At 43.9% G+C, this 15,721-nt stretch overlaps 1 protein-coding gene across 9 annotated transcripts in view; it reads right to left on the reverse strand.

The window, feature by feature from the left end:
• The window catches only part of tmem11 (transmembrane protein 11), a 62,152-nt gene that overhangs the window by 42,702 nt on the left and 3,729 nt on the right, over positions 1–15,721 (reverse strand). The window contains exon 1 of one of the 9 annotated variants that reach the window (XM_061884481.1): positions 6,986–7,114. The exons of 1 other annotated variant lie outside the window; for it this stretch is intronic. Coding sequence is in view for 1 of the 8 variants with exons in the window: in XM_061884486.1 (XP_061740470.1) it covers positions 10,966–11,482 (517 nt within the window). In the remaining 7 variants the exon portion in view is untranslated. 7 more of the 9 variants (XM_061884480.1, XM_061884479.1, XM_061884485.1 and 4 more) reach the window with 7 other exon arrangements.

A 15,721-nucleotide genomic window follows, 5' to 3' on the forward strand; every position in this document is an offset into this window, starting at 1 on the left:
TACCTTATATTGCATATTTCTCTATGCAGAACATTTCTACTACCTTATATTGAAAAACATTTCTACTACCTTATATTGCATATTCCTCTATGCAGAACATTTCTACTACCTTATATTGCATATTCCTCTACGCAGGACATTTCTACTACCTTATATTGCATATTCCTCTCTGGAGAACATTTCTACTACCTTATATTGCATATTCCTCTCTGGAGAACATTTCTACTACCTTATATTGAAAAACATTTCTACTACCTTATATTGCATATTCCTCTATGCAGAACATTTCTACTACCTTATATTGCATATTCCTCTACGCAGGACATTTCTACTACCTTATATTGCATATTCCTCTCTGGAGAACATTTCTACTACCTTATATTGCATATTCCTCTATGCAGAACATTTCTACTACCTTATATCGTAGAACATTTCTACTACCTTATATTGCATATTCCTCTATGCAGAACATTTCTACTACCTTATATTGCATATTCCTCTATGCAGAACATTTCTACTACCTTATATTGAAAAACATTTCTACCACCTTATATTGCATATTCCTCTATTTAGAACATTTCTAGTACCTTATATTGCATATTCCTCTCTGGAGAACTTTTCTACTACCTTATATTGAAGAACATTTCATAGCCGGATGTACACAAACAGTTAGCATTCTTCTAGCTAGCACCTATAACCTTAACATTAGTCACCATGTATGAATATATAATATACCGTATTTCCTTGAATTGCTGCAGGGCATATAGTATGCGCCTGCCTTGAATTACTGACGGGTAAAACTCTCTTTGCAAAAATAATTAGCGCATGCTTAGTATTACCGCCGAGTCAAACTCGTCACATCACAAGTGACACTTCCCATGTCGTCATTTTCACAATGGAAGAGGCTGATTTCAATAGGGGTAATTTGAAATTGCATAAAGGGAAGAAGATTAAGAGCTATTCAGTACGATTTAAGGTCCAAGCTTACATCACACTCAATTTTTTACTGCATGCCTTTGGTAAGTGCCGGAGTGAGAAGAGGTTTTAAAATAATTAGCGCATGCTTACTTTTACCGCATGCCTTTGGTAAGCACAGGAGTGAGAAGAGGTTTTAAATTAATTAGCGCCCGGGCGGCAATTCAAGGAAATACGGTAAGTATGCTTTAAACACACCTTTACGTGCAGAAGTCCAGATAGTAGGCTTTAAACACACCTTTACGTGCAGAAGTCCAGATAGTAGGCTTTAAACACACCTTTACGTGCAGAAGTCCAGATAGTAGGCTTTAAACACACCTTTACGTGCAGAAGTCCAGATAGTAGGCTTTATACACACCTTTACGTGCAGAAGTCCAGATAGTAGGCTTTAAACACACCTTTACGTGCAGAAGTCCAGATAGTAGACTTTAAACACACCTTTACGTGCAGGAGTCCAGATAGTAGGCTTTAAACACACCTTTACGTGCAGAAGTCCAGATAGTGGGCTTTAAACACACCTTTACGTGCAGAAGTCCAGATAGTGGGCTTTAAACACACCTTTACGTGCAGAAGGAGTCCAGATAGTAGGCTTTAAACACACCTTTACGTGGAGAAGTCCAGATAGTAGGCTTTAAACACACCTTTACGTGCAGAAGGAGTCCAGATAGTAGGCTTTAAACACACCTTTACGTGGAGAAGTCCAGATAGTAGGCTTTAAACACACCTTTACGTGCAGAAGTCCAGATAGTAGGCTTTAAACACACCTTTACGTGCAGAAGTCCAGATAGTAGGCTTTAAACACACCTTTACGTGCAGAAGTCCAGATAGTAGGCTTTAAACATACCTTTACGTGCAGAAGTCCAGATAGTAGGCTTTAAACACACTTTTACGTGCAGGAGGAGTCCAGATAGTAGGCTTTAAACACACCTTTACGTGCAGAAGTCCAGATAGTAGGCTTTAAACACACTTTTACGTGCAGAAGTCCAGATAGTGGGCTTTAAACACACCTTTACGTGCAGAAGTCCAGATAGTAGGCTTTAAACACACCTTTACGTGCAGAAGTCCAGATAGTAGGCTTTAAACACACCTTTACGTGCAGAAGTCCAGATAGTGGGCTTTAAACACACCTTTACGTGCAGAAGTCCAGATAGTGGGCTTTAAACACACCTTTACGTGCAGAAGGAGTCCAGATAGTAGGCTTTAAACACACCTTTACGTGCAGAAGTCCAGATAGTAGGCTTTAAACACACCTTTACGTGCAGAAGTCCAGATAGTAGGCTTTAAACACACCTTTACGTGCAGAAGTCCAGATAGTAGGCTTTATACACACCTTTACGTGCAGAAGTCCAGATAGTAGGCTTTAAACACACCTTTACGTGCAGAAGTCCAGATAGTAGACTTTAAACACACCTTTACGTGCAGGAGTCCAGATAGTAGGCTTTAAACACACCTTTACGTGCAGAAGTCCAGATAGTGGGCTTTAAACACACCTTTACGTGCAGAAGTCCAGATAGTGGGCTTTAAACACACCTTTACGTGCAGAAGGAGTCCAGATAGTAGGCTTTAAACACACCTTTACGTGGAGAAGTCCAGATAGTAGGCTTTAAACACACCTTTACGTGCAGAAGTCCAGATAGTAGGCTTTAAACACACCTTTACGTGCAGAAGTCCAGATAGTGGGCTTTAAACACACCTTTACGTGCATAAGTCCAGATAGTAGGCTTTAAACACACCTTTACGTGCAGAAGTCCAGATAGTAGGCTTTAAACACACCTTTACGTGCAGAAGGAGTCCAGATAGTAGGCTTTAAACACACCTTTACGTGGAGAAGTCCAGATAGTAGGCTTTAAACACACCTTTACGTGCAGAAGTCCAGATAGTAGGCTTTAAACACACCTTTACGTGCAGAAGTCCAGATAGTGGGCTTTAAACACACCTTTACGTGCATAAGTCCAGATAGTAGGCTTTAAACACACCTTTACGTGCAGAAGTCCAGATAGTAGGCTTTAAACACACCTTTACGTGCAGAAGTCCAGATAGTAGGCTTTAAACACACCTTTACGTGCAGAAGTCCAGATAGTAGGCTTTAAACACACCTTTACGTGGAGAAGTCCAGATAGTAGGCTTTAAACACACCTTTACGTGCAGAAGTCCAGATAGTAGGCTTTAAACACACCTTTACGTGCAGAAGTCCAGATAGTGGGCTTTAAACACACCTTTACGTGCATAAGTCCAGATAGTAGGCTTTATACACACCTTTACGTGCAGAAGTCCAGATAGTAGGCTTTAAACACACCTTTACGTGCAGAAGTCCAGATAGTAGGCTTTAAACACACCTTTACGTGCAGAAGTCCAGATAGTGGGCTTTAAACACACCTTTACGTGCATAAGTCCAGATAGTAGGCTTTAAACACACCTTTACGTGCAGAAGTCCAGATAGTAGGCTTTAAACACACCTTTACGTGCAGAAGTCCAGATAGTAGGCTTTAAACACACCTTTACGTGCAGAAGTCCAGATAGTAGGCTTTAAACACACCTTTACGTGCAGAAGTCCAGATAGTAGGCTTTAAACACACTTTTACGTGCAGAAGTCCAGATAGTAGGCTTTAAACACACCTTTACGTGCAGAAGTCCAGATAGTAGGCTTTAAACACACCTTTACGTGCAGAAGTCCAGATAGTAGGCTTTAAACACACCTTTACGTGCAGAAGTCCAGATAGTGGGCTTTAAACACACCTTTACGTGCAGAAGTCCAGATAGTAGGCTTTAAACACACCTTTACGTGCAGAAGTCCAGATAGTAGGCTTTAAACACACCTTTACGTGCAGAAGTCCAGATAGTAGGCTTTAAACATACCTTTACGTGCAGAAGTCCAGATAGTAGGCTTTAAACACACTTTTACGTGCAGGAGGAGTCCAGATAGTAGGCTTTAAACACACCTTTACGTGCAGAAGTCCAGATAGTAGGCTTTAAACACACTTTTACGTGCAGAAGTCCAGATAGTGGGCTTTAAACACACCTTTACGTGCAGAAGTCCAGATAGTAGGCTTTAAACACACCTTTACGTGCAGAAGTCCAGATAGTAGGCTTTAAACACACCTTTACGTGCAGGAGTCCAGATAGTAGGCTTTAAACACACCTTTACGTGCAGAAGTCCAGATAGTAGGCTTTAAACACACCTTTACGTGCAGAAGTCCAGATAGTAGGCTTTAAACACACCTTTACGTGCAGGAGTCCAGATAGTAGGCTTTAAACACACCTTTACGTGCAGGAGTCCAGATAGTAGGCTTTATACACACCTTTACGTGCAGGAGTCCAGATAGTAGGCTTTAAACACACCTTTACGTGCAGAAGTCCAGATAGTAGGCTTTAAACGCACCTTTACGTGCAGAAGTCCAGATAGTAGGCTTTATACACACCTTTACGTGCAGGAGTCCAGATAGTAGGCTTTATACACACCTTTACGTGCAGGAGTCCAGATAGTAGGCTTTAAACACACCTTTACGTGCAGAAGTCCAGATAGTAGGCTTTAAACACACCTTTACGTGCAGGAGGAGTCCAGATAGTAGGCTTTAAACACACCTTTACGTGCAGAAGTCCAGATAGTAGGCTTTAAACACACCTTTACGTGCAGAAGTCCAGATAGTAGGCTTTAAACACACTTTTACGTGCAGGAGGAGTCCAGATAGTAGGCTTTAAACACACCTTTACGTGCAGAAGTCCAGATAGTAGGCTTTAAACACACTTTTACGTGCAGAAGTCCAGATAGTGGGCTTTAAACACACCTTTACGTGCAGAAGTCCAGATAGTAGGCTTTAAACACACCTTTACGTGCAGAAGTCCAGATAGTAGGCTTTAAACACACCTTTACGTGCAGAAGTCCAGATAGTGGGCTTTAAACACACCTTTACGTGCAGAAGTCCAGATAGTGGGCTTTAAACACACCTTTACGTGCAGAAGGAGTCCAGATAGTAGGCTTTAAACACACCTTTACGTGCAGAAGTCCAGATAGTAGGCTTTAAACACACCTTTACGTGCAGAAGTCCAGATAGTAGGCTTTAAACACACCTTTACGTGCAGAAGTCCAGATAGTAGGCTTTAAACACACCTTTACGTGCAGAAGTCCAGATAGTAGGCTTTAAACACACCTTTACGTGCAGAAGTCCAGATAGTGGGCTTTAAACACACCTTTACGTGCATAAGTCCAGATAGTAGGCTTTAAACACACCTTTACGTGCAGAAGTCCAGATAGTAGGCTTTAAACACACCTTTACGTGCAGAAGTCCAGATAGTAGGCTTTAAACACACCTTTACGTGCAGAAGTCCAGATAGTAGGCTTTAAACACACCTTTACGTGCAGAAGTCCAGATAGTAGGCTTTAAACAGACCTTTACGTGCAGAAGTCCAGATAGTAGGCTTTAAACACACCTTTACGTGCAGAAGTCCAGATAGTGGGCTTTAAACACACCTTTACGTGCAGAAGGAGTCCAGATAGTAGGCTTTAAACACACCTTTACGTGCAGAAGTCCAGATAGTAGGCTTTAAACAGACCTTTACGTGCAGAAGTCCAGATAGTAGGCTTTAAACACACCTTTACGTGCAGAAGTCCAGATAGTAGGCTTTAAACACACCTTTACGTGCAGAAGTCCAGATAGTAGGCTTTATACACACCTTTACGTGCAGAAGTCCAGATAGTAGGCTTTAAACACACCTTTACGTGCAGAAGTCCAGATAGTAGGCTTTAAACACACCTTTACGTGCAGAAGTCCAGATAGTAGGCTTTAAACACACCTTTACGTGCAGAAGTCCAGATAGTAGGCTTTAAACACACCTTTACGTGCAGAAGTCCAGATAGTAGGCTTTAAACACACCTTTACGTGCAGAAGTCCAGATAGTAGGCTTTAAACACACCTTTACGTGCAGAAGTCCAGATAGTGGGCTTTAAACACACCTTTACGTGCAGAAGTCCAGATAGTAGAGGCTTTAAACACACCTTTACGTGCAGAAGTCCAGATAGTAGGCTTTAAACACACCTTTACGTGCAGAAGTCCAGATAGTAGGCTTTAAACACACCTTTACGTGCAGAAGTCCAGATAGTAGGCTTTAAACAGACCTTTACGTGCAGAAGTCCAGATAGTAGGCTTTAAACACACCTTTACGTGCAGAAGTCCAGATAGTAGGCTTTAAACACACCTTTACGTGCAGAAGGAGTCCAGATAGTAGGCTTTAAACACACCTTTACGTGCAGAAGTCCAGATAGTAGGCTTTAAACAGACCTTTACGTGCAGAAGTCCAGATAGTAGGCTTTAAACACACCTTTACGTGCAGAAGTCCAGATAGTAGGCTTTAAACACACCTTTACGTGCAGAAGTCCAGATAGTAGGCTTTATACACACCTTTACGTGCAGAAGTCCAGATAGTAGGCTTTAAACACACCTTTACGTGCAGAAGTCCAGATAGTAGGCTTTAAACACACCTTTACGTGCAGAAGTCCAGATAGTAGGCTTTAAACACACCTTTACGTGCAGAAGTCCAGATAGTAGGCTTTAAACACACCTTTACGTGCAGAAGTCCAGATAGTAGGCTTTAAACACACCTTTACGTGCAGGAGGAGTCCAGATAGTAGGCTTTAAACACACCTTTACGTGCAGGAGGAGTCCAGATAGTAGGCTTTAAACAAACCTTTAATGGGGAGTCCAGATAGTTTAAACAAACCTTTAATGGGGAGTCCAGAAAGTTGTCTTGTTTCAGCTACTTGCTCACGGAATCTACTTCCGCCTGGTGGGTGTTGCAGTTGTATTTTCCTGGCACTAGTAGCTCATACAGCGCGTATGTACAGAATGTGTTTGCTTAAATGTGTGTTTTTTTATGAATTGAAGTTTTACAGAGAGTTTCTTGTGCCGTCCTTTCTGACATCCAGAGATGACTAGACGAGATTTACTTCCGGTTGATTTCCCGCAAGGCCTCATGGGAATTGCCTTGCGCCAGCAGCTCATTCATAGGTACTTACTTTGTGTAAAATTGTCTTTTTTCTTTTGTTTTGTTTTATCGGTGTTTATCTTACAGATAGTCTTGTTTCCTCCACACTACAGTCAGCAACAGCGACAGCCTGACGAGACCGGAGCGTACTTCCGGTTTGTGTACCGCAACGTCTCATGGGGATTGTAGTCGAATTATACCTGGCGCTCGCAGCTTTGTTTGATTGAGACTTTTATTAGTAGATTGCACAGTACAGTACACATTCCGTACAATTGACCACTAAATGGTAAGACCCCAATAAGTTTTTCAACGTGATTAAGTCGAGGTCCACCTTCACCAAATCATGGTGAAGAATAATAATCTTCTACAGCCTGACAAGACCGGAGTTTACTTCCGGTTGGTTTCGCGCAAGGCATTGTGGGGATTGTAGTTTTTATATTTGCCTGGCGCGAGCAGGTCATACGCATGTGCAGTATTTATTTCGTGTAAATAGTTTGTTTTGCCAAAAGACTAGATATAAAACGTAAGCAGAAGATATGTCAATTACTGCGCAATTGAAAGATGTAAGATCGCCAGAAAGTCATCTATGTTCCTGGTTTTGGGTCTCCCTTTATTATGAATTGGGCACCAAAGAATAAAACTGAAAGTCTGTGATATTTTAACGTTAAGGTGGTATTCAGCATATAAACACCCTTTTTTTTCCCAAGGGTTAATGCTATCTGTTGACATTTTTGGTTACTTCCTGTCTAGCTTTTGCTGAATCAGCCATCCTAAAGTCACTTTGATTGAAATGAGAATGGACAAAGTAAAACAACCTGGGTGGAATGTGTTGTGTACACAGGGTCAAAAGTGGAACTAGACTAAAGGTCAGCGGCCCTAGACTGGAGAAGTTTGCTTTGACATTTGTGCTAATGCAAACTGTCCCAAGTCTGACTTTTCTGAAATCTGTGCCAGAAACAATCGTCCTATTCTCCTTTTATGCAACATTTGAAGTCAGTAAGTCACGTCTATTACGTAAAGACAGCCCACAGCAGAAGTAGAGATCAACCGATGGTGGGGTTTTTTAGGGCCAATTGCGATTATTTGCAGTAAAAGTTATTTAAACATGAATATTATGTCAGTAAACATCTGGACAGGATGATTATCTTTAAGATGGATAGTACTTTATCTTTAAGAAAGATGGGACCGCCAAGGCTGTCCTTTGTCACCCATTCTGTTCATAACTTTTATGGACAGAATTTCTAGGCGCAGTCAAGGCGTTGAGGGGTTCCGGTTTGGTAACCGCAGGATTAGGTCTCTGCTTTTTGCAGATGATGTGGTCCTGATGGCTTCATCTGACCAGGATCTTCAGCTCTCGCTGGATCGGTTCGCAGCCGAGTGTGAAGCGACCGGAATGAGAATCAGCACCTCCAAGTCCGAGTCCATGGTTCTCGCCCGGAAAAGGGTGGAGTGCCATCTCCGGGTTGGGGAGGAGACCCTGCCCCAAGTGGAGGAGTTCAAGTACCTAGGAGTCTTGTTCACGAGTGAGGGAAGAGTGGATCGTGAGATCGACAGGCGGATCGGTGCGGCGTCTTCAGTAATGCGGACGTTGTACCGATCCGTTGTGGTGAAGAAGGAGCTGAGCCGGAAGGCAAAGCTCTCAATTTACCGGTCGATCTACGTTCCCATCCTCACCTATGGTCATGAGCTTTGGGTCATGACCGAAAGGATAAGATCACGGGTACAAGCGGCCCAAATGAGTTTCCTCCGCAGGGTGGCGGGTCTCTCCCTTAGAGATAGGGTGAGAAGCTCTGCCATCCGGGAGGAACTCAAAGTAAAGCCGCTGCTCCTTCACATCGAGAGGAGCCAGATGAGGTGGTTCGGGCATCTGGTCAGGATGCCACCCGAACGCCTCCCTAGGGAGGTTTTTAGGGCACGTCCAGCCGGTAGGAGGCCACGGGGAAGACCCAGGACACGTTGGGAAGACTATGTCTCCCGGCTGGCCTGGGAACGCCTCGGGATCCCCCGGGAAGAGCTAGACGAAGTGGCTGGGGAGAGGGAAGTCTGGGTTTCCCTGCTTAGGCTGTTGCCCCCGCGACCCGACCTCGGATAAGCGGAAGATGATGGATGGATGGATGGGACCGTGTTTGATGTGTTTAATGTGTCATCAAAAAACAAACACCTTGTCTAAGAAGAGCATCGACATTTGATTTCTAAATATGGAAAATCTTCTGGGAAAAGTGGTTAAAAAAAAAAAAGATATTTGTCCACACCACAATAACGCATCTACTCCATTGTATAACACTTTATGGATTCTACACTTTGTAAGGTTCCTAGTTGTTGTCAACATTGAAATAAAAACAATTGTGGCCTCCTTCATGTCGATCAGGCCTGCGCAATTATTTTGACACAGGGGCCAAATTTTGAGAAAAAATGTGTCTGGGAGCCGGTGTATCTATTTTTATAATGTCTGATTGAATGCTAAAATGATATGAGAGTGCCTTAAACAGAACGGAATTTTACAGTTTTTTTACTGACTGAGACATTCAGAGTGTACATGCAAATAAAGAATGGGGGATGTACAGTATCAATAAATCAATCAATGTTTACTTATATAGCCCTAAATCACTAGTGTCTCAAAGGGCTGCACAAACCACTACGACATCCTCGGTAGGCCCACATAAGGGCAAGGAAAACTCACACCCAGTGGGACGTCGGTGACAATAATGACTATGAGAACCTTGGAGAGGAGGAAAGCAATGCATGTCGACAGTATTAACTATGAAGGATAAAACACTAAATATTGAGAACATATGAACATCACACCCCCTCTCCTTCCACATATTTCACAATCAAGCGAAACGCAACAAACACAGCAAAATATAAACGCAAAGGGTAAAAAAACAAGACATTTACTATCTGATATATCACTAAGCTTTACAACTTTGTTGTAAAAATCCGTCCGGCGGGCCGGATTGAAAAGTTTAACGGGGCCCGGGCCTTAATTTGCCCAGGTCTGATGTAGATTAAAGTTGAGACATTTTTCAAGATGGCTGACATTTTTTCTTTGATGTTGCAGAAAGTATGAGAATGTGTGAGCTGCTGCCTGCTGTTGACATAGCTCATATTTGTCAAGATATTTACACAAAGTTAGCATTTTTGTCAGAGATATCTTATCTTGTCGTCTTCACATCCGTCCATGAATTGATTTAGGTGGACCCCGACTTAAACAAGTTGAAAAACTGATTGGGGTGTTACCATCTAGTGGTCAATCGTACGGAATATGTACTGAACTGTGCAATCTACTAACAAAAGTTTCAATCAATCAATCCATCTGTCGCATTATTCGACTGAATGACGAAACATGAAACTCGTGGCGCTCCTTTGAAAAGCCTACACTCCCGAGTGTAGCCAAGGATTGTTGAGCGACTCGATCGCTGCAGTGGCCGAAACAAACAAAATGGGGACCGAGAAGACACCCAGAAAGAAGGACAAAAACTGAATTCCCCGGGAAAAGTAAGCTGGAGACGTCCTATAGGCGACCAACATTGGAAGGAAAGAAGGGGGGCAGTGAACGCAACTGAGCAGACTGGAGAAGGATTCTCACAAGAACTCAAATGGCAGATATCAAAACATGTTTAGGGAGAATTATTGACAATGATTGACTTTTAAACAACTATTTGGCTCCAGCAAAAAGAGAAATTTGCTCAAGCAGTGTTTTTTTACACCTCCTTCACTATTTATTTGAAATAATGTGTCTATAGTTCAATGGGTGGATGTGTAGCACATCTAGTGAGACCCTCATAATTGTGCAGGATGACCTGGGACTGGACTTGGAGAGAAAAAGACAGGAAGAGGGGAGTTTGAAATCTGCTAAAGTTTAATGTGAGTTACTAGAGGTGTGTTGGGGGCAAGGGATCATGTGTGCTGTGGTTCAGGAAACATTGAACAAAACAATTCCTTCTAGTTGGATCAAAGTAGGCGCGCCCACCCTGATGGGGACTTTCCCTGGAAAGGTTTTTCAAAAGGTCTTCATATGGCGTAGAGTTCGTAGATTTTCTTGGCGCAGTACGCCAGCGCGGCCAGCGCTATCGTGTTGTGAAGTCTCTTTCTGTGGACGTCGTCCCTGCGGACCAAGACCACGGGCGTGGACGAGGTCAGCGTGTGCAGGGGCAGCCGCGAGAGTTTTTGGCTGTCGTATTCCACCTGGTACTTGCAGCAGGGGTCAAACTGCCAGGAGATGCCGTACAGGGCGGAGCAGGCCACGCTCAGGGCGCCGGCGGGCAGCGCCACATAGCGCGAGTACTCCGGGGGCAGCGAGAGCGGCGTCAGCAGGCAAGCGGCTCCCGACAACACGGCCGTCTTGTGCAGGCAGTTGCCCACCGCCACCCAGCGGGCCGTCTCGTCTCCGATGCGCGTGGGCTCGATGACGATGTACTTGTACTGGGCCTCCAGCGCCTGCTCCAGCTCGTACTCAAACTGCTCCTGCGCGTTCTCCCCGTTGTAGATCTCGTGGACAATGTAGCAGTCTGTCGCCGCCATCGCTCCCCTGCAGAGCAGGGACATTTTTAGCTTATGGGCTACTAAAAACTCAACTCCTTGCTTCCAGATAAAACAACAATTATCAGATTAGGTGCAGAGGGCCCTTAAAAATGATCAAGTGGCCCCCGAGCAGCACTTGGGACACCCTCATGTAGAACCTTGCTGTTACCACACTTCAGTAAGGGTGTGCAAAAAATGTTTTCAAATCTGAATCACGATTCTTGATCATCCCGATCATGAAATCAGAATCATCTAGTCATCCATTTACTACCGCTTGTCCCTTTTGGGGTCGCGGAGCGTGCTGGAACCTATCTCAGCTGCAGTCGGGTGGAAGGCGGTGTACACACTGGACAAGTCGCTACCTCATCGCAGATATCCAATCATCCATCCATCCATCATCTTCCGCTTATCCGAAGTCGGGTCGCGGGGGCAGCAGCCTATGCAGGGAAGCCCAGACTTCCCTCTCACCAGCCACTTCGTCTAGCTCTTCCCGGGGGATCCCGAGGCGTTCCCAGGCCAGCCGGGAGACATAGTCTTCCCAACGTGTCCTGGGTCTTCCCCGTGGCCTCCTACCGGCTGGACGTGCCCTAAAAACCTCCCTAGGGAGGCGTTCGGGTGGCATCCTGACCAGATGCCCGAGCCACCTCATCTGGCTCCTCTCGATGTGAAGGAGCAGCGGCTTCACTTTGAGTTCCTCCCGGATGGCAGAGCTTCTCACCCTATCTCTAAGGGAGAGCCCCGCCACCCGGCGGAGGAAACTCGTTTCGGCCGCTTGTACCCGTGATCTTATCCTTTCGGTCATGACCCAAAGTTCATGACCATAGGTGAGGATGGGAATGTAGATCGATCGGTAAATTGAGAGCTTTGCCTTCCGGCTCAGCTCCTTCTTCACCACAACGGATCGGTACAACGTCCGCATTACTGAAGACGCCGCACCGATCCGCCTGTCGATCTCACGATCCACTCTTCCCTCACTCGTGAACAAGACTCTTAGGTACTTGAACTCCTCCACTTGGGGCAGGGGCTCCTCCCCAACCCGGAGATGGCACTCCACCCTTTTCCGGGCGAGAACCATGGACTCGGACTTGGAGGTGCTGATTCTCATTCCGGTCGTTTCACACTCGGCTGCGAACCGATCCAGTGAGAGCTGAAGATCCCGGTCAGATGAAGCCATCAGGACCACATCATCTGCAAAAAGCAGAGACCCAATCCTGCGGTCACCAAACCGGAACCCCTCAACGCCTCGACTGCGCCTAGAAATTCTGTCCATAAAAGTTATGAACAGAATCGGTGACAAAGGACAGCCTTGGCAGAGTCCAACCCTCACTGGAAATGTGTCCGACTTACTGCCGGCAATGCGGACCAAGCTCTGGCACTGATCATACAGGGAGTGGACCGCCACAATAAGACAGTCCGATACCCCATACTCTCTGAGCACTCCCCACAGGACTTCCCGAGGGATACGGTCGAATACCTTCTCCAAGTCCACAAAGCACATGTAGACTGGTTGGGCAAACTCCCATGCACCCTCAAGAACCCTGCGGAGAGTATAGAGCTGGTCCACACCAATCATATTTTTCAAAAATACATGAACTCTTTTTATAAAAATAAGAATTTCGATACGTTATTAGACTGATTTGTTCTTACCTGCTTTAAAAAAGTAGTACTGTAAATAACATGGAATGGCATTGAAAGGTTGGGTGGCCAATAACTGACAACTATTTGTTGGGGTCTTTTACTTCCTTACTTGTCAAAACATTTACTATTTTTTTCTTTTGGAAAATGGTAAACCAATTAAATTCCCAACTGTAAGTCACTCACGAATTCAACCCTGCCATTTATAAAACAGTGCGGCTAATTTAAAGGGGAACATTATCACAATTTCAAAAGGGTTGAAAACAATAAAAATCAGTTCCCAGTGGCTTGTTGCATTTTCTGAATTTTTTTTTTCAAAATTTTACCGGTCCCGGAATATCCCTAAATAAAGCTTTAAAGTGCCTTATTTTCGCTATCTTCGAAACCACTATCCATTTCCCTGTGACGTCATACAGTGCTGCCAATACAAACAACATGGCGGTTACCGCAGCAAGATATAGCAACATTAGCTCGGATTCAGACTCGGATTTCAGCCGCTTAAGCGATTCAACAGATTACGCATGTATTGAAATGATGGTTGGAGTATGGAGGCAGATAGCGAAAACGAAATTGAAGAAGAAATTGAAGCTATTGAGCGAATAGCTATTGACGCTATTCGGCCATAGCATGGGTGTACCTAATGAAGTGGCCCATAGCATGGCTGCCTTATTAGCATCGCCGGTAAAATGTGCGGACCAAACGATCAGGACTTTCGCATCTTGTGACAATGGAGCAACTTTAATCCGTCAATTGGTAAGTGTTTGTTTCGCATAAAATGTGGGTTTCTAGTTTCAAATGTACATACAGCTAGCGTAAATAGCATGTTAGCATCGATTAGCGTAGCATGTTAGCATCGATTAGCTGGCAGTCATGCCGTGACCAAATATGTCTGATTAGCACATAAGTCAACAACATCAACAAAACTCACCTTTGTGATTTTGTTGACTTAATCGTTGCAAATGCATCTGCAGGTTATCCATACATCTTTGTGCCATGTCTGTCTTAGCATCGCCGGTCAAATGTGAAGACACTCTGGTACATTCAATGGGGGTCTGGCGGCAGATTTCTTGCCAGTGGTGCAACTTGAATCCCTCCCTGTTAGTGTTGTTACACCCTCCGACAACACACCGACTAGGCACGATGTCTCCAAGGTTCCAGAAAATAGTCGAAAAAACGGAAAATAACAGAGCTGAGACCCGGTGTTTGTAATGTGAAAATGAATATGGCGGGTGTGTTACCTCGGTGACGTCACGTTCTGATGTCATCGCTAAAAGACCGATAAACAGAAAGGCGTTTAATTTGCCAAAATTCACCCATTTAGAGTTCGGAAATCAGTTAAAAAAATATATGGTCTTTTTTCTGCAACATCAAGTTGCTCCAGTGTCAACAGATGCAAAAGTCCCTCGTTTGGTTTTTACCGGCGATGCTACGACAGAGATGGCACAGATATGACAAGAATGTCTGGATATCCTGCGACACTCAAAGCAGATGCATTCCCAACGATAAAGTCAACGAAATCACAAAGGTGAGTTTTGTTGACGTTGTTGACTTATGTGCTAATCAGACATATTTGGTCGCAGCATGACTGCCAGCAAATCGATGCTAACATGCTATTTAGGCTACCTGTATGTACATTTGAAACTATATTTACATCCAGCGTTTCCTTCCACCCACATTTAATGCGAAACAAACACTTTCCAATCGACGGATTTAAGTAGATCCAGTGTGAATGCGAAAGTCCTGATCAGTTGATCTGCACATTTTACCGGCGATGCTAACGCAGACATGCATGGCCGAATAGCGTCAATAGCTATTCGCTCAATAGCTTCAGTTTCTTATTCAATTTTGTTTTCGCTATCTGCCTCCATACTCCAACCATCTGTTTCAATACATGCGTAATCTGTTGAATCGCTTAAGACGCTGAAATCCGAGTCTGAATCCGAGCTAATGTCGCTATATCTTGCTGTGTTATTCGCCATTGTTTGTATTGGAATCGCTATGTGACGTCACAGGGAAATGGACAGTGGCTTAAGCAAATAGCGAAAATCAAGCACTTTAATGCTTTTTTTAAAGGATATTCCAGGACGGGCAAAATTTTGAAAAAAACTTCAAAAAATAAAATAAGCCACTGGGAACTGATTTTTATTGGTTTTAACCCTTCTGAAATTGTGATAATGTTCCCCTTTAAAGCTTTCAACCGGAAGTAGAAGTGCTGTTCTGTCTTCTTTATTGATCACTTTAAGCAACATTTGAAAGTTTTACAATATAACTAAAACTATACTTACTGACTAAAGCGTCCCACGTGTGATGTCTGTAGGAGTGTTTACTACGCAATGTCATGAAGCTACTAGCATCATTAGTATTAGTGACTATGCTAACACTTTTAAGAGTGACATTACTACTAGTAATGTTACTAGTAGTAATGTACTAACGTACATAAACATTGGACACCATGTGACCACACATAGGACACCGTGTGGCTAAACATAAGACACAGTGGGGCCAAACATAGGACACCATCTGGCCAAACAGTAAATAGTAATGTTACTACTAGTAGGACACCATGTGGCCAAACATAGGACACCGTGTGGCCAAACATAGGACACCGTGT

The sequence above is a fragment of the Nerophis ophidion genome, linkage group LG23, assembly GCF_033978795.1.
Source record: "Nerophis ophidion isolate RoL-2023_Sa linkage group LG23, RoL_Noph_v1.0, whole genome shotgun sequence".
NCBI classification, from domain to species: domain Eukaryota; kingdom Metazoa; phylum Chordata; class Actinopteri; order Syngnathiformes; family Syngnathidae; genus Nerophis; species Nerophis ophidion.